Below are 23463 nucleotides of genomic sequence, written 5' to 3'. Positions count from 1 at the left end.
CAGGGACAGTCTTATCAAGAATGGATCAGTCCCTTTGATCTTGAGGTAAACCGACTCACTGAACATCAAGCTTCCACCTGGGGTTTTTCCAGACACTAAAGTAATTGCCTAATTCTCAGCTCTCTGGAGTTTCCAGTCTAAACTGGCCTTAAAAAAAAAGTCCCACCACCTTGCTGGAGTTCACACTCCATTAAAAACATATACATATCTAACTGAATCACTTTGCTGTACAGCAGAAATTAACACAACATTGTAAATCAACTATACTTCAATAAAATTAAATATATATGTGTGTGTGCGTGTGTGTGTATATATATATATGCATACACATACACACAGATCTGTCCTATTAATCCAAAGAAATAGGGACTCCAAAACTATTTTTAACTAACAACAACTCACGTAAAGTGAAGATAAATTATTCTACCCAATTTAGAATGAAACACTCATGTATAAAAAGATGGGTAAACAGAATGAAAACAAAGGACAGGGGTAGAAGGCATTCACAGGTTAGGCAGAAACGTAAAAGAAGATGGGGAAAAAGCCCAAAAGTGAACATTGAAGGAGGTAAATACAAAATACACAGAGAGATTTGGGACAGAAGGCGAGGTGTGAAGAAATAGGTGAAAAACAGGAAAAAGAAGGAAGGGAGGGCAGCTGAGCGTGAGCCATGGTAATCAGCATCTCTCACTACAGTTCCAGAAGCCTCTCGTACCTACCTACCCAGCGATCATGTGCACTGTGCCATGAATTAATCAGCATGTAAATCGCCCCCTTTATCTGCGGAAATTGAATTTAGCTGCCAATCTTGATTGAGGGCATAGAGGCCTCCTCACAGAAAGATCACAGCCCTCAGGGAGAAAGCCTTTTCTCTCCTTAAATCAAAGCTTGCATAAACCCATGGAAACAGCTGCAGCTGGAGCCACAGACTTTGCGAACGGTGGCAGGCTGAGGTTGGTAATTATAATTAGCAGTTACATAACATGTTTGTTCTTCAAAGTGCTCTACAAGCATCAGCTAATTAATGGCTTACTATGCCCCATGCAGATCCACTGGTTTTTCATGGAGTGACTAATCCTGGTGCCCCCACTGAATTCTGATTGGTGGAGGCACAGCAGCTTGAACAATGAAGCAAATGGCTGAGGGTCCAGAAGCTGGGCCCAGCTCTCTGACCAAGTGACTCCATAGGCAGCTCTGGGCCAAGACCACCTCCCCAGATGTGGAATTCAGCAACCCACGAGGCAGCTGCCTCACTTCCTCCAAATAACTCTTAGAGGTGCTGCTGGAGGTGCAATAATAGTTTGGAATGACCATCAGTCTGGTTCAAAACGGCATTAGCTCTTCTCAACGTCCCCAAGTATGAAGACTGGGACTCTGGAGTCCTTGGCGTTAGTTACAGGTTTGCCCTTGCTTCTCTGTGCAAGTTCGGCCAGTCAATGGGACCTAAAAGAAAGCTGAACTCGATCTCTGGGTTCTCATCCGTGTCTGCCCTTCCTTGTTACTATGATTGCAATCTCTAGCTTACAGCCTGCTGCAGTTGTGGTGGAGAAAAATGAATGTGGGAAATGCATGGCACAGGCAGGGCCTCAGCAGCAGAGATAAGTTCTTCATCTACTCCTGGGATGCTTTTCCCAAGGCCTTCAGAGGTCCATGATTTTATAAAATATTATATCCGTATGTGCATTTCTTTGGAGAAAAGTCTATTTACCCTATTGCCCTGTAAACTCCAAGAAGGTAGTGTCCAGCAAAGTACCTCACACACAGTGTATGCTAAATAAACATCTACTGAACAAATTGATAGATTTCATCAAATTCCTAACCCCAAAATGGTCATGAACCATTCCTCTATGGACAAATAATCACCAGCAGTCTGCATGTTGTATTTGCTCTGGTTAGACTCTCCTATGGAAAACTTCGATTGGCAACACCCAAGACATTCTTCCATAATTCTGCTACAAAACCAAGCCAGAGACCTAGACCAAAGCGACCTAGAGATTTCACTCTTCAGAGCCAAGCAAGTTAACAGCTTGAAATAAATTCCCAGAGCCATTCAAGACCAGGTGACAACCATTTGTCACACCCACGGCCAACCACCACAAACCCAAGAATCATTGCCTTTTCCCATCTTATTTCTTGGAGGCCGAGGTGTGAAATAAAGCACGTGGAAGTCTACACTTCTGACTCATGAGAAGATCCTCTTCAAGCAAGGTTAATAATTTCAGTAAAAGACCTAACATGGGCACAGTGGTTTAAACTTCAAAATGCTCCCCATAGATTGTTTCATTTGATTCCCTCTCAACAATTATTTGAGGTAGGAAAAGTAGGTTTTATTTTCTCCCTTTTATAGAGGAGGAAACTGAGGCTCTGAGAGAATAATGCCTCACCTAATGACACACAGCTAACACATGGCACTGCTAGAACGTGAACTGAAGTCTCAAAACTCCTTTTCACCGGTAATTTCATTTGGGGGTATATATCCAAAAGAATTGAAAGCAAGGTCTCAAAGAGATATCTGTATACCCATGCTCACAGCAGCATTAGTCACAATAACCAAAAGGTGGAAGCAACACAACTGTCCATCAATGGACGAATTGATAAGCATAATGTTTATATATATACTACAAAATATTATTCAGCCAGAAAAAAGAAGGAAATCCCACCATTGGCAGCAACATGAATGAACCTGTAGTACATTATGTTAAGTGAAATAAACCAGTCACAGAAGGATAAATACTACCTGATTCTGCTTACATGAGGTCAATTAGTCAAACTCATAGAAACAGAAAGCAGAACGGTGGTACCAGAAGCTGTGGGAAGGGGGAAGTAGGGAGTTACTGTTTAACCCGTAGAGAGTTTCAGTTTTTCAACATGAAAAAGTTCTGGAGATTGGTTGCACAACGTGAATCTACTTAACACTGAAAAAATCGTTAAGTTGGTAGATTTTACGTTGTTCGTATTTTACCACGATTAAAAATAAACATTAAAAACCTAGATATACATTACACCACCTTCTCTCTGAAAAGCTGTCAAATGTGCTTAATTAGGACTTTTAAGGATTCCCCCCCTGAGAAAATGGCTCATGGCAAAAAATCTCTCAGGCAACCAAGCAGAAGAGAGAGGAATCACTGGGATTTAAGGTGGGTTTCAAAAGATTAGATGCATAAAATTTCCTATCCAACTTATTTTCCCAATCCACCCTCTAAATCTTCAGGGTTTAGCTGACAAACCTAAAGCCAGGTACCTGCCCAGGTAAATGGCACAGCCAGGGCAGTACACGGGGTAAGCAACCGAAGGTTTTAGGTTCTGCTGTTAGCTTCCACGAGACGGGAGACCCACAGAATGGAGTCTATACCTGTGCATGACAAAGTACTTGTTCTCCAGATCCCTTTCTCTGTGCAAACAGAAGTGATCTTTCCTCCAGGGCTCTCAAAGCCCTCTTGACAGACATAGTGAGCCATACCGCCCAGTCTGGAGCTGTGATTCCCCACCAGGACCGCATGCTGCACTTCCGGAGGGCGGCCACAGTTGATCTCTGCAATGGGAAGTAGCACAGCACTTGTTATGACCCATGACTTCTACCCCATAATTCACCTTTTAGAAATAAATATCCAGTAATGATAGAGTCTAGTCATATGGGAGAAGAGAAAACACTAACCCCATCAAATAATCCAGTTGCAGGTATTTAAAATAAGATCGTTCAGAAGTAAGGAAAATAGAGATCTCTGAATTTAATAAAATTTATAAACATGCATGTATAGAAAATATTCCAATTATGAGATTATTTATACTATAGAGAATTCCTTGGTCAATGAAATAATCCATCTCAGGGTTATTTTACATATTAAGATTTTCTGGTACCTTTTAGTATGTATCTTCAGATCATTAACTCCTGAGTAGATAATAATGCAAATGTAGTTTTTTGGGGTTTTTTTGCTAACTGAAGAGTAAATGAAATATATACAAAATCTCTGAACTTTTTAAAGCAAATTAATGGGGAAAGTATTTATAGTTTAAACATGCAATATATATGTACCTTTCAAAGAAAAATAAATCAGTTGCATAGAGGGAGACAAACCTGGAATTATAAAATTGACATGAAATTTCTTCTCTGCAACTCTGACTACCAGAAGACACTGGAATATTTACAGAAAACAATCTGAAGGACAAGGATTATGACATTACCATTTTAGACCCAGCCAAACTCTACTTCATATAAGAATAAAAGAGTCATTTTCAGATATTTACAATTTTTTAAAAAATCTATACATATATCTTTTCTGGAAAAAAATTTAAAAATAACCTCAGACCAGCAAAAAAAAAAAAGAATCAGAATAAATGCCCTAAGAAAGGAGAAGGACAGAGCTTTAGAAGAAACACTAGTAAGCAATGAAACTAGCAGGATGTACAGGTAAGTCTCCATAATTATTTAAGTGTGACTGTAGAGCTGGATAGAACTAGCAGTAAAGGATTCTAGAAGTAAAGGCTGAACAATGTAAAAAAATTAATAATTTGAAAATTAAATTCCAAACTATTTCAATAAAATCTGAGCAGCGAAGTGAAGAGAAGAAATAAAACATGGTAAATTTCCCATACAGCAGTGGGGAGCTCATAGACACAATTTTATTCAAGAAAACGTAATAAATATAAAATATAAAGTAACGTAGTCATAATAATTGCAAATGTAATCCAGTTATACCTAAATCCAGAAAGAAAAATACATAACTTTTGGCCTTCATTCTGATTTTTAGTTTTCTCCCCCATCTGCAGAAAGCCAAGAAAATTAAGCACTCTTGATATCCAGACTTTTAAACCATGAGTCCATTTATGGAGATAAAGCATACAAAAACAGAGAAAATGTTATGATCTGTTCCCAACTCCCCATTAACCATTCATGGCATTAGAAATATGTGGCTTCTCTTAAATGAGCTTCTGATACAGAATTGGTAGATTTACTGTAATTGTACTCTTCTCCAGCCCCTTATGGATGTCTGGTCTGTTCTAGAACCCCAGAGTTACTTCCCTGAGGGAGGCCTCTTGGAGCAGGGTTTCATCTGTCGTCACTGGAGTTATCATAAGACTCTCAATATAACAGCTCAACCCACCTGACCAGTCACTTGGCTCTGAGATTTTTCAAAAAAGAGTTAGGCTCTGGTCAGTGCAGATGCAAATCCTGAGCAGTTATGGGACCAGAATGAGGTGGTCGTTAAATAAATCCTCCAACCCTATCTATCTCTCAAGTCCCATGTTTGCTCATAGGAATTTGTTCCCTTCTCATACATGTTGACCAGACACAAGACAAGACCCCTTGGCCCTCAGAATGTTTTCCCAACATCAAACCTTTAGACGTGTTTACTGGCCCAAAACATTCCAAGACATGAGTATATTTGTCTGTACATGAGCAACCAACCGAACAGGTGGTTAATGTTTCCTAAGACTGCCCAGTGATTGTTGACATCAAAAACATCTAGTTTAAGCCAGGGTTCAGTTACAGCAGGAAATTAGAGGGATCATCAGTGAATAGATTGAGGGTATAGGTTTATGCAGGTCTATTGACCTTGAAGCTGGAATTCTAAACAGCATATTGGAGAGATATGGGAGGGAACCTGGTGACAGATAGTCGGATTAGAGGAGAAGCATAGATACTAAAGGAATAAGAGTACAGAAGATAACTAAATTGGCTCCTATATTGGACATCACCAAGAATAATGGAAGGCATGGTGGCTTTAGCTGGGACGACAAGATTTTTTTTTGGCTGTGTTGGGTCTTCGTTGCTGCACGCAGGCTTTCTCTAGTTGCGGTGAGCAGGCTCTAGAGCGCAGGCTCAGTAGTTGGGGCGCACGGGCTTAGTTGCACCCCAGCATGTGGGATCTTCAGGGACCAGGGATCGAACCCGTGTCCCCTGCATTGGCAGGTGGATTCTTAACCACTGCACCACCAGGGAAGTCCCAAGATGTTTTAAAATTAATATTAACTTGGGGGTAGATAAGAAATCAATAGCCTGTCCTCTAGGGACTCAGGTAGATGTCCAGTGGCAGGCAATCTGGACCCAACTCTGTGAGTTCCCATCATGGAGCTATTCGAGTTGGACAGTCCCTTGGCAGGAGATATTTAGAGAGGATTCCGGCGTGGCTTGGATTAAACACATGGTTCTAAACAATAGCTATACAATCTGAATCACCTGGGGAGCTTTTGAACCAATCACCCATGCTGGAGTCTCACACACACATCCCCACCCTCACCCAGAGACAACTCTTCTGAATGAGTAGTACTGAGTTGGTTCTTGGCATCCACATTTCTACAAAGGTGCAAATTGATTTGTATGCACACCCGCAGCTGAGAATCTAAATTAAACATTGGTATGAATAGCTACCATTTAGCGTCACATGCATCCCGATAGGGCCCCAAGTATACATCATTACTTCTTACAGTAACCCTCCATGGTAGAGATTATTTCCCCCATTTTACAGGTAAAATGGCTCAACACGGTTAAATAAAACATCCAAAGTCACATAGGTAGTCATGTGATGGCTAGGAGCAGAATCCACATCCTTCAGATTCCTTCTCCTACACCCACTGCCTCTCAAGAGCAGCTCCATCTCTGAAAACCTACAGTATATGCCCCCTTTCTACCCCCTTCCACCTTGCTCATCCTCTCTCTCTCCTCGAGGTACACTCTATCTCCCTGAGACCTAGCAAAATTCTTCCCAGTGATGAATCGGCTCCATGAATAATAGAGGGATTCCTTTTTCCTCTGAACTCTCATGGCCTATGTTCATTTGTTCATTTATTCATATATTTACTGAGCACCTAGTACATGCCGGACACTATGCTAGTCACTATAGCAGAGAACAAAATGGAAAATATCACTACCCTCGCAGAACTTAGGGGGAGAATAATTAGACAAAAAAAATAAATCAACAAGGTAATTGTAGATTGTAGTAAATGTTATGTAGGAGGAAAGATAACATGATAGGATAGGAAAGACTTTTTAAATAGAGTGGTCAGGAACGGTTCGAGCTCTCTGAGGAGGTAACATCAGAGTTAGGACCTGAAGGATGAGAATGAACCAGTCATGTCCAGGACCAGAGGAAGAACATTTCAGTCAAATGAAATAGCCAATGCAAAGACCCTGAGGCGAGAAAGCTCTTGATGTGCTCCAGAGAGGGAAATGCAACCTGTTGGCTGGAGCACAGTTAGCAAGAGGGAGAGTGGCATGAGATGAAGGTGCAGAGAAGAGCAGAGCCAGGTCACAGAGGGCCTTGTAAGCCTTAGGAAAGAGCCTGGGTTTTATTTAAAAGCAGTGGAATGCCATTGGAGGATTTTAAGCGAGGGAATGAAATAATCTGACTTAGATTTTTAAAAGACCATTTTGACTGTTGGGTAGATAAGGGATGGGAGAACAGGAGTAAAAGGAGAGGTTGGTTAGTGTCTACAGCAGTAGCCCAACAGAAAGAGAGATGAGGTCTTGGATGCACTTGAGAGGTGATGGCGGAGACGGAAAGAAGAGGATGGATTCGAGATGCATCCTGGAAGCAGAACAAGGTTCTTGGTGATAGACTGGATGTGAGAGTGAGAGAAGAAGTAGAATCAAAATACTTACCTATCCTATTCATTTGACCTTTATTTCCTCCTTGAGGATTTTGTGGGTTTGTTTTAATGACTATGTCTTCCCAAATATATGGACAGTTCCTAAAGGGCAGAATCTTTATCTTATAATCCCTTGCTTCCCCACAATGCCTACTTACGATAGTATTTTTTACATAGTAAATAATAAACAGTTGTTCACTGCTAGCTTGCTACTACTTTATCATTGTTCAAGATGCAATATATGTTACTTCGATATGATCGCAACCCCTGAGGAAGGAAACACACATCAGTAAATTGTAAGTATATATAACAAGACAGGAACACATTACCTCTATATTTTGTATCCAAAAGAGGTAACATAGCTACCAGACACCAAGTAGATGAAAGCTGAGAAAAAGACCCACAAAAACTAATATGTATCAGTCTTGTACCAGTGAATTCTGGGAAAGCTGTTTAAACTGCAATAATTTTAATCATAATAGCAGGCATCAAAATCCTATTAAACACAAGGTAGTCTATTAGATATACACTATCTTATTTATTTCTCACAGAAAACCCTACTGCAAGGTAGATGGGTTTTTCTCATGTAGTTTATAGATACAAAAATGGAGGTCCTAAGAGTCTGTCACATTCAAAAATTACACCACTACTAAAAGACAGAGCCACAGAACTTCCCTGGTGGCACAGTGGTTAGGAATCCGCCTGGCAATGCAGGGGACACAGGTTTGAGCCCTGGTGCAGGAAGATCCCACATGCCGCAGAGCAAATAAGCCCGTCTGCCACAACTACTGAGCCTGCGCTCTAGAGTCTGCAAGCCACAACTACTGAGCCCACGTGCCACAACTACTGAAGCCCGCACACCTAGAGCCTGTGCTCTGCAACAGACAAGCCACCACAGTGAGAAGCCTGCGCACCGCAACAAAGAGTAGCCCCTTCTCGCCACAACAAGAGAAAGCCTGTGCACAGCAACGAAGACCCAATGCAGCCAAAAAAAAAACAAAAAAAACAAAAGGCAGAGCCAGTATTCAAACCATGGTTTTTGTGACCCCAAAGTCCAGGTCCATTATATCTGGGCAGCTTCACACTGAAAGGGGTCCACTCTAGGCTCTGACTGGGACTGACCTTATAGTTTAACTAAAACCTCAGAAGAAAAGGTTGCATGAAAAAGCATTTAAATCAGTCTGGAAGGGTTCTATGACAACTCCCTCTGCCCCAATCTTGTCTCCAAGAACTTTCCCAGAGAAGAGAGCTGCTGGAAATGGAATTCCTCTGCCACTGTATTTGCCCTGAAGCCTTCTTGGTAATGATGTTTAACCCTATGACATGGGGGTCTGGCCCAGGTCTTGCCTGGAACATAAGCCCATCACAAATATTCCCACCATGCTTAAGAGAGATGGCAGCCACTGCCACTTCTACTCAGACCAAATGGTACCCAAGAAAGCAGGTGATCCCTATTAAGACATATTCAAAAATCAATCCAACAGATACTGCAATAGGTAATAAAAATATCATTATCACAAGGAAAGAAGCCATTTAAAAACAGTTAACATCCAAAGGAAAGAAAAAAAAATAAGCATCACAAATTTTGTATTGCATATGCATAGGGGTGTTCATTAAAGCACACGTTTCTCTGGCTAATTACATTATGAACAACGTTTGGATCTGCATCAGGAATACAGTCAACTAATTATGAACATGGCCGGGAATTTTTCCTTAGTATCCTATTATCTGTGATTTTATTCAAATAATCAACTTCAAAATAGGTCTGTCTCCCTGGGGGGAAATGTGTTGTGCCAGTTTCAAGGACGACATTGATATTGTAACTCTGTTTCATATCTTGAAGGTAAAAATGTTTATCCTCACTGCTAGCTTTAAAATTCTACCCAAGAAAATATTCCAGAAGGAAATCTGTTTGATGAAAGGTGTAGGCAATTCATGGCATCTAATCAACAACTGACTGTACCACCAATGACTGCTATTTATGACACATACCAGCACAATCATGTGAGTGATGACAGAAATAACAGAGTAAAATAAGGCTTCATCTAAGACTGTTTTAGAGACCAAAAAATACCAAGCTGAGAAAGAAAAAAGAATGACCAATAACGTCTATAAATTGAGGCAGACATTTTGCCAAATGCTGGGGGAATAAATGATTGACCTATTCCACTTATTGATATTGACCAAAGGGGGGGGAAAAAAAAGATCTTCCCAGAAAAATAAACTACTAGATGAAAAACTCCAGTAAAAGGGCAGATACAAGTACGAAAATGGAAGAAAATCACATTAAAGCCAGCGTTCATCTTTACCCAACAATAATAGGAAAAAGTCTCTATAGTGCCTTAGGATAAGATCAGAAGGTTTATGTAACACCTGGAATTTAGTGCAACACGGTAGGTGGTAAGGGCCCAAACAGTCTAGGCAGATGAATACCAGAGTCTACACTACATTCATGTTCTAGATCGGATAATTCAGCATTTATACCTATACTTTCTTCATTTATAAAAATGTTCTCTTCCCCTCTTAACAATAAGCTCTTTGTGGGCTGTGTCTATATTCTATATCCTTAGAATATCCCCTGCAGTCATGTGAGTTATTAATATCATTAGGAACATTAATTTTGGTGAAGTTTATATGTAAGAAATATGGCCTAAGGAATAAGGCTGAAAGCGTAACCTTATGACAAAGTTTCATGCACTTTATGGCATGTTCTGAGTTTGGCCAAATTTAGTTAGACCCTCAATCCAGGATCACTTGGGCATTAAATTACGTACATAACTGATGTTGGGCGTTGGAATCTAACATCACAATATGTGGCTACTTGAATTTAGACAATGTTATCACAGTCATCAAAAGGAAATGGGAGGGTTATAGCATTCCCTGAAGCACATTCCCAAAAGTGTCGATAGCTTATTAACGGCTGTAACTAAGCCCTTTAGTAACAAAAAGTGTACTTGCCCTTAAGACAGTAGAAAGAAAAAAATTACTTTTTGATGGAGTTTTTATTCTAAAGTTTCCCATGAACTTTAACCTCAACTAATAATACATTTCCTTCAGATCGTATTCATAGATCATTTGGAGGAAAAAGAAAATTTTCCGTTTCACATTAAAACACTTACTGTCAACAAATAGTGTCTAATATGGAAACAGCTAGAATCTGAACACTTCAGAAACTGCAGAGGAGGTGATAGGGTAGGTAAAAGCGTGAGTGCTGGAAGAAAAAAAACACGGGTTTATCAGCATGTCTCTTAAAAAGATCTTCCATTCATAGAGGTAAAATGGTTTTTGATGCTTTGAGCTGCATAGGAATCTTTCTTTTTTAAAAAAAATAACATTAAAACTCTTCATTTTAATGTTCTAGCTGTAAACAGAACATTTGAATCAAAAACCAATAAACAGGACTTTCCTGGTGGCACAGTGGTTAAGAATCTGCCTGCCGATGCAGGAGACACGGGTTCGATCCCTGGTCTGGGAAGATCCCACATGCCGGGGAGCAACTAAGCCCGTGCGCCACAACTACTGAGCCTGCGCTCTAAAGCCCACGAGCCACAACTACTGAAGCCCATGTGCCAGGGTTCCAGCAAGGCTCAGCCACAGGACAAGCTGGGATGCAGTCTGGAAGCCAATTCCACTATGCCTGCCATCATCTGGGCCACCTTTTGGGGGTGATTCACGGTGCTTCTACAGGCCTTAGGTATGCCAGGCACTGTGCCAGGTGCTGAAGAGATGATACTGAAGAAGACTACATGGTCACTGAGCTCCCAGATTTACAGCCCAGTAGGGCAGACTGATAAAAACTATGAAAATAATGATAAATAATATACTTACGTGTTGGGTACTAAGCAAGAGAATGTCAGAGACGATATTTCAGCTGAAACTTGAAAGATGAGAAGGAACTTCCTGTGCAGAAAGCAGGTAGCCTCCCTCAACAGATGAATGAATAAATAAAACGTGGTATACACATACAGTAGAAAATTATTCAGCCTGAAAAAGGAATGATATTCTTCAAAAGGTACAAACTCCCACTCATAAGATAAGTGAGTACTAGGGATGAAATGTACAACATGACATATGAATATTGTTGAGAGTAATTCCTAAGAGTTCTCATCACAAGGAAAAAAATATCACTTTTTTATTTCTTTAATGTTGTATCTATATGAGATGATGAATGCTCACTAAACTCTGTGATAATCATTTCATGATGTATGTGAGTCAAATCATTATGCTGCACACCTTAAACTTATACCGTGCTGTGTGTCAATTATATCTCAATACAACTGAAAGGAAGAAAAGGAATGAAGTTCTGATACATGCTATAACATGGACGAACCTTGAAAATATTATGCTCAGTCAAATAAGCCAGATATAAAAAAGACAAGTATTGTATGAGTCCACATATATGAGGTACCTACAATACAAATTCACAGAGACAGAAAGTAGGTTACCAGGGGCTAGAGGGAGGAGGGAATGGGGAGTTCTTGTTTAATGGGTACAGAGTTTCTGTTTTGAGATGATGAAAATGTTCTGGAAACGGACAGCAGTGTTAATTGCACAACATTGTGAATGCACTTAATACCGTGGAATTGTACTCTTAAACATGGTCAAAATGGTAAACTTTATATTATGTGTATTTTACCACAATAACAATTTTTAAAACAGGTTGGCAATTATTTCAAGTAGAGAGAAAAGGCCCTGAAGCTGATAAGAGATTGACATACTGGTTGGGAGAGAATGATGGGAGACGTAACCTGTATAAAAGCCAAAAAAGACAAACCCCTGTTGGCTTCAAAATCCATGGTTAGGAGTTTGGATTTTATTCTCAGTGCAGTGGTCATTTCACTGTTTTTAGAAAGGTTTTAAGAAGAAGTAGTAAGCTTGGAAGCGGATTCTTAAAGGGACTGTTCAGTACCAGACACATTGCTGAGAATTCCCAGCCCGAAAGGAAGATAAGGCCCCAAAAAGGATGGGAAGAAAATCTGGAAGACAGATAGTCCCGGAACCCTCAACTGGTCTGCTTACACTGCAAACCACTCATCACTGGACCCTTCCATGAGAGGCAAACTACCAAAGGGAAGAACACAAATGCCACCCCTTCCGTGAACCACCCAATCCCCCCACCTGAACTCTCTTAGTCTTTACCCATTCTTCTCACATGATACTTAGGAGTTCACCCTTACAGAATAGCTCGTGGTGTACCTGTCTTTACTCTGCTCCCAGACTCCAGACTTACCTAGTCACAGGATCTATCAAGTATGCTGGACTCTGGATTTGTTGCTAATGATAACACAGTTAAAGTGATTCCCTCACCTTGCTCCTGGCTTGGTTGAATTATAAAAACTCAAATTCTTTAAGCTGTCACTTACAACTGGCACCTTCTCTGAAAATCAAAAAAAATAATAATAATAATAATAAGGGACTTCCCTGGTGGCGCAGTAGTTAAGAATCCTGCCAATGCAGGGGACACAGGTTTGATCCCTGGTCTGGGAAGATCCCGCGGAGCAGCTAAGCCAGTGTGCCACAACTACTGAGGCTGCGCTGTAGAGCCCACGAGCCACAACTACTGAGCCCGTGTGCCGCAACTACCAAAGCCCGCGCACCTAGAGACTGTGCTCCGCAACAAGAGAAAGCCCGCGCACAGCAACGAGGACCCAACACAGCCAAAAATAAATAAATTAGAAAAATAAAATGTTCAGCAGAAAAAATGTTTAAGAAAGTAATAATAATAGCAAAATAATAGGAAATGCAAGCTAGAGATTGTGTCCTTTCCAGAGAGCGCATGGAAATGTGTGATGGATGTTTCCACAAATTCCTACCCATTTTGGAAGATTTCATCCTCACTTCCAACATGCACTTCTGAGGCCTGCTCAGGTGCGGAACTTGTGTCACAATGCCCCACCCCCCACCCCCAAGGCAGCAGCAGAGCCTCCAGGGACATGGTAATTGGGAAAAGGCAAACAACAGGAGCCGCCAGCTGTGTCTTCCCTAATGGGGAAGTCCGTTATCCGACACACACGCTGCCGTCTGGAATGCACGGCTGCTCCTTTCAAAAGTACCTGCTTCTCAGCATCCAAGTTCACAGTTTGCTAGTGTTTTTAGTGGAATTCCCAATTCCTGTGGCTTCATAAGGCTGAGCTAAAAATACAGTGCCGGCTGGCACATAGCCCAGATTCTGGAGCCCCAAAGAAGAATGAGGGATAAATAAGAGGGGTGTGTTTAGAGAGAAGCAGGCACAGCCAGGAGAAGCCGGTGGCCATATGGTGAAACGGGGGAGGAAGAGGGGGGAGGGTGTCAGCAGGCAAAGGGAACAGTTATTACAGGAGGGAAAAAAGAAGTGAAGATCTGCTAAATGACAGTTCTTTGGGAAATGGAACAAGCCTTCTCCTCTAACTTTCTACATTCTCAGTACAATAATCCGGATGACTACTGATTTTCAAAGTAATACAAATGGACTTATATGGAGTTTCTTATATAAATCTCTAGGGGGTTCTTTGATATACATTATGGCACATTTTAATCTAAGTTCTGTATTTTAATTGATCCATGGAAAGATAATGTTAGAACTCAATTGTACGTTTAGAATTTCTTAACCCGCAGGATGATAATTATCAGAATGTGTTTAGAGCCTGAATTGCAAATCAATATCAAAAGGATTAACTTAGCCAAGTGCATCACTGAGGTTGCTTAGCTACGCAATAAATTCACTGAAAACTTTTCTTTTTTCTTTTTTCCAAAATGGAAACAACTTTGTTACTTTTTCTAATGCATTAAAAAAAATTCCTTCAATACAGGAAGTATATAAAATATAAAAATCATCCAGGACTTCCCTGGTGGCGCAGTGGTTAAGAATCCGCCTGCCAATGCAGGGGACACGGGTTCGAGCCCTGGTCCGGGAAGATTCCCACATGCCGCAGAGCAACTGGGCCCGTGTGCCACAACTACTGACTCTGCGCTCTAGAGCCCTCGAGCTACAACTGCTGAGCCCGCGTGCCACAACTACTGAAGCCTGAGCGCCTAGAGCCCGTGCTCCGCAACAAGAGAAGCCACCGCACGCCGCAACTAGAAAAAGCCCACGCACAGCAACGAAGGCCCAACGCAGCCAAAAGTAAAAAACAAATAAATAAATTTATATAAAAAAAAAATAATCCAGGATCCCTCCCAGTGGAAACTACCATGGTTAATGTTTTGATATATAGCTTTCTAAACTTTTTCATAAACATACATGTACATATGAAACATTTTCATGTACATTTACATGTACATTTTTCAAAGTTAAGGTCATGTTATTCATACAGTTTGTTAACTCAGTAGTATACTGTTAATACTTACCTATGTCAATAAAGATTCTTCCCAACATAATTTTTATTGGCTACAAAATATCCACTTTATGTACATGCTATGATTTATCTAACCAATTTCCTTATCAACAGACATTTGAAATTGTTTCCAATATTTCACTATTATAAAATAACTACAGAAAATCAAAAACATGAGTGCCTTACACTTCTCTCTACAAATAAATTTGAAAATAAACTTGAAATAGATGATTTTTCTTAGAATATGTAAATTACCAAAATGGATATCAACAAGAATAGGAAACTTAAACAGGACCAGTAAGTATTAATTTTTTTAACTATCCCAAGGACTGCCTCTCCCTAAGTGCCACATCCAGATGGTTTTCTAGGTGAAATCTTTAAAAATCCTATTTATAGTATTCCAGAGAATAGAGAAAGAAGGAAATGTTTTCACATTCTTTCCTCAAAATTTAGAATAACATTAATACCCAAACCAACAAAGATGGCATAGAAAAGGAAAATAGACCAATCTGACTTATGAATATCAATGCAAGACTTCTAAGTAAAATTTAGCAAATATAAAGCTGATTAAAAGAAAAAAAACACCAAAGACCCAGAAGAATCCATTCCAGCAACTAGTATTGATCAGGAAATATAAGCCAGCATATAACTGGTTAAAAGGAGAAAAAATATATATGATCACCTTAATACATGCCTAAAAGACGTGATAAAACAACTCATTTCTGATTTTTTTTAAATCCCAATAAAATGGGAATAGATGAAGTCTTCCTCAATATTATGTACATATAGTCAGAAACTGGTGAACTGATGAAGAGAGAGAAAGCCAAAAGTAGAAACAAACCAAAAGCCAACATCATCACAAAAATGGAAGCAGTATACCAGAGTGATTAAGCACACAATCTCAGAAACTAGAATTCTAAGTTCAAATTTCAGCTCTATTACTAGTTGGATAACCTCAAACAAATTACTTAACTTCTCCATGCCTCAGTTTTCCCATCTGTAAAATGTGATAATAATAGCACACACTCATAGGGATATTGTAATTGAATGAGTCTCTCTCTCTCTCTCTCTCTCTCTCTCTCTCTATATATATATATATATATATATATATGCTTAGAACAGCACTTGGCTCACAGCACTCTCTCCGCGTACATAAGAATATAAATAGATGTATGTAACATCAAAAAGCCAAGATCATGAATGAATAATGAAACACTCCCATGAAAGTCAGGAATAAGAAAAGAATATTCAAAGTTAATACTACTACTTAATTTTTTGTTCTGAAAACACAAGCTAAGTGGTCAGTCAAGAGAAAAATATAACTTTTATAAACATAGAAAAAAAAACATGGAATTATCATTATTTGCAGATGATAAAATATTATTCCTATAAATATCAAGAGAATCAACTGAAAACCTATTAGAAACAATAGGAATTTACTGGATTTATTTAATTCATTCAGTACCCCAAAGAGAGATTTAGAGAGAAATATGAAAACAATCTCAAGATGGTATAAGCTGGGAAGCTGGACCTTTGGAAAACTCACCTTGGCAATTTAATTTTGGGGATTCCCATGTGCCCAAGGCTGTGCAGCTTGAAACTGTATCTTCTGGGCCACTGAAGAATCCTTCTTTGCAAGCATAACGAATCTGGCTGCCAAGCCTAGAGGTATAATTTCCTATGATATAGCCATCTGGGACCTCAGGAGGGGTGCCACAGTCTATTTCTGAAAACAAATTAACGTCAAACTCATTGCTATATGAATGTGAATTTTCAAAATTCATAATCTCTCTCCACCTCTACCTCATGCCCTCTCCCCTCACCTATACACACCCGAGCCATATTTTAAATAGGCTGGTTCATTTCCACATGACTTCTGGGCATGTTTCCAGTGAGTGTCTCTATTCATCCTTCTGGCCTTCCACAGGTAATAGCATTTATACATGCACAAAACTGAAAGGATTTGGCAATCAACCCTCACTAATTGATACTAACTAAAGAGGAGAAGCCTAGCCCAGCAAAGTAAAACATCTGAATTGCACAATACCTTAAGATATATAGGCTTTTATAACTTCCCTGGTCACTTTTGAGATGGTGGCTCTTACCAGATCAGCTCTGTTTACTATCTAACATAATAGTTAACATCTGAATATCTATTAACAACTCAAAATCCCCGAAGCATACTAATTTTAGCTTTTTTAATATAGCCCCTTCTATCTTGACTGTTATTTTATTTCATAGGTTACAAAGGAACAGATCCAACACACATCCCCAACACAGACCCACAGACTTAGGCTCAGAGCAGGAGAAAGTCACCACCAACAGACTCTCACCTTCGGATGCTGCATTCTTTGACAGAAACCCACCTGTGCACGACGTGGCATCTCTGGTTGGATGGAAAGGCTCAGGCCCACCCTTTGGCAAGTATCCATCCATACAGTAGCATTCAAAGCTCCCACGAGTGTTCACGCACCGTCCTCCATGCCTGCACCGGCCGGAAACCTCACACTCATCTATGTCTTGAGACCCATCCCAAATATAAGAAGGGACAGAAAAACAGAAAAAAGAAAAAAAGTGGGGGGACATTGTGACAGCCACTTCTCATATTCCCAATCTACACTTATAAGTGAATGCATTCGCTTGTAATTGTATCATGAATTTTATTTTACTCCTTAAGAGTTCTTCTCCTGTATCCTACACATCATAGGCACAAAGAGGTGCTCAATAAATATGTCAGTGTGTTCTGAAAATTTATAAAAACCAACAAGTATCAACAAAACAAATAACCCAAGAAAATGAACCCCAAAAAGTATGCTAAAAAAACTCAATTACTATAAAATAAGGATAGCCTCAATCTCGTACTAAAATACCTGAAGCAGAACTCCTGATACAAAACGATTTAGACCAGAGTGAAAAATGCTTTCCAGCTCATGAGCATAGGACAATGCAGCAAGAAGTAAAGAAGATAACTCAGAAGGGTCTCGCTAATTTTACCAAGATTAGAAGGGCTTAAAACAGCCTTCAAGAAGGACAAGACATGCTCCTTAGCCGACTTTTCCCCTTGACTGAAGATTGCCAGTGGTAGCAGGTCCAGGAGTAAAAACCACACAATAATTCAGAGGCTGGAAAAGAAATCTCTCTGCCAGTTAGCAGTCTTTTCCCCCCAGAGCTGGCTTAGTGAACAAAATTTAAAACTTTGGAAACTCCATCAGAGCCACACACACACCAATTTCATTTAGAGAAAGAAAAGTACTAAGTAAAAGGGGACTTTTTCCAGGACATTTGCAAGAACCATCGGGGGGCAGAGGACAGGGGGGCATCGTGACTGAAGAAAGCCTGGTTGTTCCCAGACTCTGGGATTTCAAAGAGCAGTCATTTTGGAAGGACTGATATAAGGTGGCCAATATTCTATTTTGCCAGTAAAGACTTTTTTTCTCCTTAAACTAGCACTATGATTTCATTTAAAAAAAGAATATTTTAACAACCTCCCCCCAAAAGGAAGAATATAATCTCAGAATCCTTTTAAATTGTTTAGTGTGATTTTATTAAAATTCACTACATTCTTTATATTGGTTTGTTTGTTTTTTGGTTTTGGACCAAGGAACACCTCATCGCTTCCTGATTGTTGTCTGGGAACCAGTAATTCATTCAGTTGCTGGAGGAGACCCAAGTTACCAATTCTGATCAACCTACATCTTTAGTGCAGCAAACTTTGGGAACTCTGTGGGAGATCAGCTCCAGAGATAGCTGTCAACAATTCCTCTCCTTCCTTTCTTGCATGCTTCTCCTCCCATCAGGAATGCAAACCATTTCCCCTCCCCTTGAGCTGGTCTTGAGACTTGCTTTAGCCAATAGAACTCGGCAGAAGTGATACAGTGCCTGCTCTGGACCCAGCCTGAGAAGATGGCTGGTAGCTTCTTCTTTCCCTCATTTATTTATTTATTTTTAAGATTTTTTTTTTTTTTTTTTTTATGTGGACCACTTTTAAAATCTTTATTGAATTTGTTGCAATATCGCTTCTGTTTTATGTTTTGGTTTTTTGGCCGTTGAGGCATGTGGGATCTTAGCTTCCTGACCAGGGATTGAACCTGCACCCCCTGCATTGGAAGGCAAAGTCTTAACCACTGGACCATCAGGGAAGTCCCCCTCTTTCCCTCTTTTAGAATCCAGTGTCCATGCTGAAGAAAATCCGTGCTTGGGAGAGAGGCCCTAAAGATGAGATGCCATGTGAAGACAGAGGCCACATGGAGGAGAGCTAAAGTGGCCTGGTGAACAGCCAGCATCAAGGCCCGAGCCATGTGTGAGAGAGGCCTTCTTTTTTTGGCTGTACCGGGCGGCATGCTGGATCTTAATTACCCGACCAGGGATCGAACCCTTGCCCCCTGCAGTGGAAGCGCAGAGTCTTAACCACTGGGCTGCCAGGGAAGACCTGAGAGAGGCCTTCTTTCACCTGCCAGCACAGCACAGCCTCGCCCAGCCACCAGCTGACTATGTCTACACATTACAAAACCACGCAGCCATGGAATTGTGACAAATGATAAATTGTTGTTTTAAACCACTAAATTTGGGGTAGTAGGGGGTGGGAGGAGTGGGGTTATGCAGTAAGAAATAACCAAGACACTCTTGACATAGGAAGAGACTGTGAAGTCCAAACAAGGTTAAGAGGATACTGTATTAATGAAAAAGAGGGGAAGTTCTGAGAAAACAATGAAGTCTTAGAAATTAAAAACAAAATATGAATGCCAAAAATAAAAACTCAGTGGAGGCGTTGAATAATAGGTTGGTCACTGCTAGAAAATAAATTCACAAATTTCAACCTGAGGAATTCTCCAAAGTACATAGAAATCTTAATTATATAAGATAGAAACTATGGGACAAAAAAATGGTATGAGGACAGACCCAAAATATTCAATATCTATTTAAAAGGAATTACAGAAGAGAATGGAGTAAATGTATAAGAATTAATATCAAGAGAAAAATCTCTTGGCTTATGTATTCAAATCCAAATAGCCTTTTAAGGTGACAGGCATGAATGTTGAAAAATGAGTCATTCTGAATTTCATGGAATAAGAGAAAAATCTATAAACCTCCTGAGAGAAAGGAATGGTAATTTATGAGGAAAAGAGAACCAGTGTGACCCAGGACTTCTTGTCTGAAACACTAAATGCTAGATAGCACTGGAAAAATATTTATAGAGTTCTAAGGAAAAGAGAGCAAAACATCATGCTATATTTAAGCAAAGGAATGACATTTTAGAACATGAGTGATCTCAAGAACTACACTACTGACATTTCCTTTCTGAAAAAGATTTTGAGAAAATACTCGAGCCAGTGAAAAACATCAGAATAAATAATGTCAAGAAAGGGGAAGACATCATAAAACACAACAAAGAGTGGTAAGAAATGAAACCAGTAAAACACACAATTGTTGATAACAGAATCATGGAGGTTTGGGTAACTGTTAAGAAAGGATTCTTAAAAGTAATATAAAATAAAATCAACCTCAATCTAGTACAAACTTTAGAAATGATTTCAACACTGCAGGATCTAACATGTGTTCCTAGATTGGATCCATCATTTTAGCTTATCAAGATTTTTTTATTCCACTGAGGAATTTGTAAAATGTGTTTATGTATATACCTTTAACACAGAAGCCATATTCCAGCCTGTCCCCCTGCCTCAGACTCCTCAAAGACAGTGAGTGGGAAAAATGAATTTTTCAGTAGACTGCTAAAAATAAGGGCTCCAAGTATTATAAGGCAAAGATGCAGTGGTATGGAAAAGACCTCGAGTTTCTAGATACTGATTAGCTCTGTATGAGTCACTATAGGCATTAATCAGTTTGCTTTGTGTACAACCATTCAACAGCCTAATAACAATAATTATTATAATGATTGTTAATAACAATAACTCCTGCATGTCATCTTGTACATGCCAAGCACTATTCTAAGCACTTCATTATTTATTACTGATTATTTTCCATCTTATTTAATCCTCACAATAACTCTGGGTGATTGATGCTATTATTATCCCCATTTTATAGATGAAGTAACTGAAGGATAGAATGGTTAACTGGACTGAAGTCACACAGGCTAAGCAGTGCAAAAGCCAGGATCAGAAGCCAGACATCTGGCTTCTTGGACCTTATTCTTAATCACTATGCCACACCCTTTCTCCCTTTACAGTCTAATTGTACCATCATCCAATCAACAATTCTCTATCTTGTCCACAGAGATTGTCAAAGATGTCAATTGCTTTAAGGATGTCTAGATGTATCTACCCTGTATCACTGAGATGAGTATGACACGATTTTGACTTTTAATCCCCTGCTACCTCCTAATGCTCACAAACCAGCCCTTTTCTAAACTTCTAGAGGGACTTCTCTGGCGGTCCAGTGGTGAAGAATCCACCTTCCAATGCAGAGGACGAGGGTTCGATCCCTGGTCGGGGAACTAGGATCCCACGTTCCGCGGGGCAACTAAGCCCACGTGCCACAACTACTGAGCTCATATGCCTCAACGAGAGAGCCTGTGTCCTGCAAACTACAGAGCCCACGCGCTATGGAACCTGCGGGCCACAACTAGAGAGGAGAAAACCCGCACACCGCAACTAGAGAGAAGCCTGAGCACTGCAAGGAAAGATCCCAAATGCCTCAACAAAGATCCTGCCTGCCGCAACTAAGACCTGACACAGCCAAAAATAAATAAAATAAATAAATAAATTTTAAAAATAAGTAAATAAACTTCTAGAATCTTGGCTGGATAAACACGTTAAATTCATCAGAACAGCTTCTCCACGTAGTGGTAGATTCCATGGGGTGTCCAAGGTTACCACATGTTTGCTTGTGAAGAAAAAATGTTCTGAGCAACCTTATTAACATACTTAACTAATCAAGGGAGAAAATTCCCTATGCCCCATTCTATATATAGGATTATTTAATTTTACCCACAGCCAGAACAACTCCTTGGTAGAAAGTAGCAAAACCGAGCAGGACACTCTGACCTCGTGCCAGGGCCCTAGTGTTCTATATTTAAAGTCTTTTCATGGATTTGAACATCAAACAGACCCAGGTTTGAGAACTGATTCTGCTACTTACTATTTGTACTAATACCTGTTCCTTGACCTTTCCAAATCACTTCTGTAAAATGAAGTTAATTATAGTAGGTCTTTTTGCAGAGATTAAATAAAACATGTGGAAAGCACTTAGCACAGTGCCTGGCTGACCTTTGGTCCTCAATACGTGTTAGCTAATAAGTGAGTGGCCTTGCCTCTCTACTGACTCAGTTCTTCCTGGAGCACAAGCCACTCCTTCATAACCCTGACCCTGACCATGAGCAATGAGCGTGCACATGCATACACTCACTGTCACAGGATTCTTGGCTGGAATCAGGGGAGCGGCCACATGGCTTGTTGCACTAGATCTAAATGCTCTAAGACAGAGGCCACCTTCCCTCCTCAAATGCCAAGTTCAGCTCAGAAACCTACATCTTAAGAAGCCACATTAGAGGAACACAAACACCCATTTAAAATCAGAACTGTTAAATTCATATCATTTATTGATATTATCCAGTGTTGGCAAGGATGTGAAGAAATGAAGACCTTCATGAAATGATTAGTGAGACAGAATATTGGTATGAACTTTCTGGAATACAGTCTGGCACTATGTATCAAAATGTAAAATGTGTAGGTATCCCTTTGACACAGAAATTATTTTCCAGAATTTATAACAAGGAGCTAATTACTTGTAAGGATGTAAGTACAAAAATGTTCATTAGAGCATTACTTATAATGGCAAAAAACAGAAAAACAATCACAATAGGGAAAAAATGAGTTAAGTAACATGGTACAGCCATGTAATAAATTCCATTCAGGGACTTCCCTGGTGGTTCAGTGCTTAAGAATCCGCCTGCCAATGCAGGGGACACAGGTTCAATCCCTGGTCCAGGAAGATCCCACATGCCATGGAACAACAAAGCCCATGCACCACAACTACTGAGCCTGTGCTCTAGAGCCCGCGAGCCACAACTACTGAGCCCACGTGCTGCAACTACTGAAGCCAACGCGCCTAAAGCCCGTGCTCTGCAACAAGAGAAGCCACCGCAATGAGAAGCCCGCGCACTGAAACAAAGAGTAGCCCCCGCTCGCCACAAGTAGAGAAAGCCTGCGCACAGCAATGAAGACGCAACACAGCCAAAAAAAAAAAAAAAAAAAGAGTTGTTGACTCTGGGTTAATATTAAGTAATCTTTTTTTCTTTCTCCTTTATATGTGTCCATAATTGCTTGACTTTTCTACATAAGTATTTTTTAAAATAAATGGACAAGATAAAGCTATATTTCTTCTCTGGGGGGAAATATTGACTTATTCTTCTGTCTCCTTTTGGCAAGAACAATTTTGGATCATCATAATCAGAAGTAAACTATGGAAAGTGGGGAGGAGGGATAAATTAGGAGTTTGGGATTATCATATATACACTACTGCATATAAAATAGATAACCAGCAAGGACTTACTGTATAGCACAGAGAACTATACTCAATATTTTGTAATAACCTATAAGGGAAAATA

The 23463-nt window shown here is 40.0% G+C and overlaps 1 protein-coding gene across 11 annotated transcripts in view; it reads right to left on the bottom strand.

Moving 5' to 3' along the window:
• The window catches only part of SUSD1 (sushi domain containing 1), a 141594-nt gene that overhangs the window by 98278 nt on the left and 19853 nt on the right, over positions 1-23463 (bottom strand). For 9 of the 11 annotated variants that reach the window (XR_003432541.1, XR_003432542.1, XM_027105207.1 and 6 more), the window contains exons 4-6: positions 17267-17419; positions 16447-16626; positions 3353-3532 (exon numbers count right to left, since the gene is read on the bottom strand). Coding sequence is in view for 9 of the 11 variants with exons in the window: in XM_027105207.1 (XP_026961008.1) it covers positions 3353-3532; positions 16447-16626; positions 17267-17419 (513 nt within the window). In the remaining 2 variants the exon portion in view is untranslated. The remainder of the gene's footprint in view (positions 1-3352; positions 3533-16446; positions 16627-17266; positions 17420-23463) is intronic. The other 2 variants (XM_027105209.1, XM_027105213.1) reach the window with 2 other exon arrangements.

The sequence above is a fragment of the Aethalodelphis obliquidens genome, unplaced genomic scaffold (assembly GCF_003676395.1).
Source record: "Aethalodelphis obliquidens isolate GAN/ISIS:26980383/991018 unplaced genomic scaffold, ASM367639v1 scaffold7, whole genome shotgun sequence".
Classification (NCBI taxonomy): domain Eukaryota; kingdom Metazoa; phylum Chordata; class Mammalia; order Artiodactyla; family Delphinidae; genus Aethalodelphis; species Aethalodelphis obliquidens.
The sequence above is the reverse complement of the archived record's forward strand: the minus strand, read 5'-3'. Positions and strand labels throughout refer to the sequence as shown.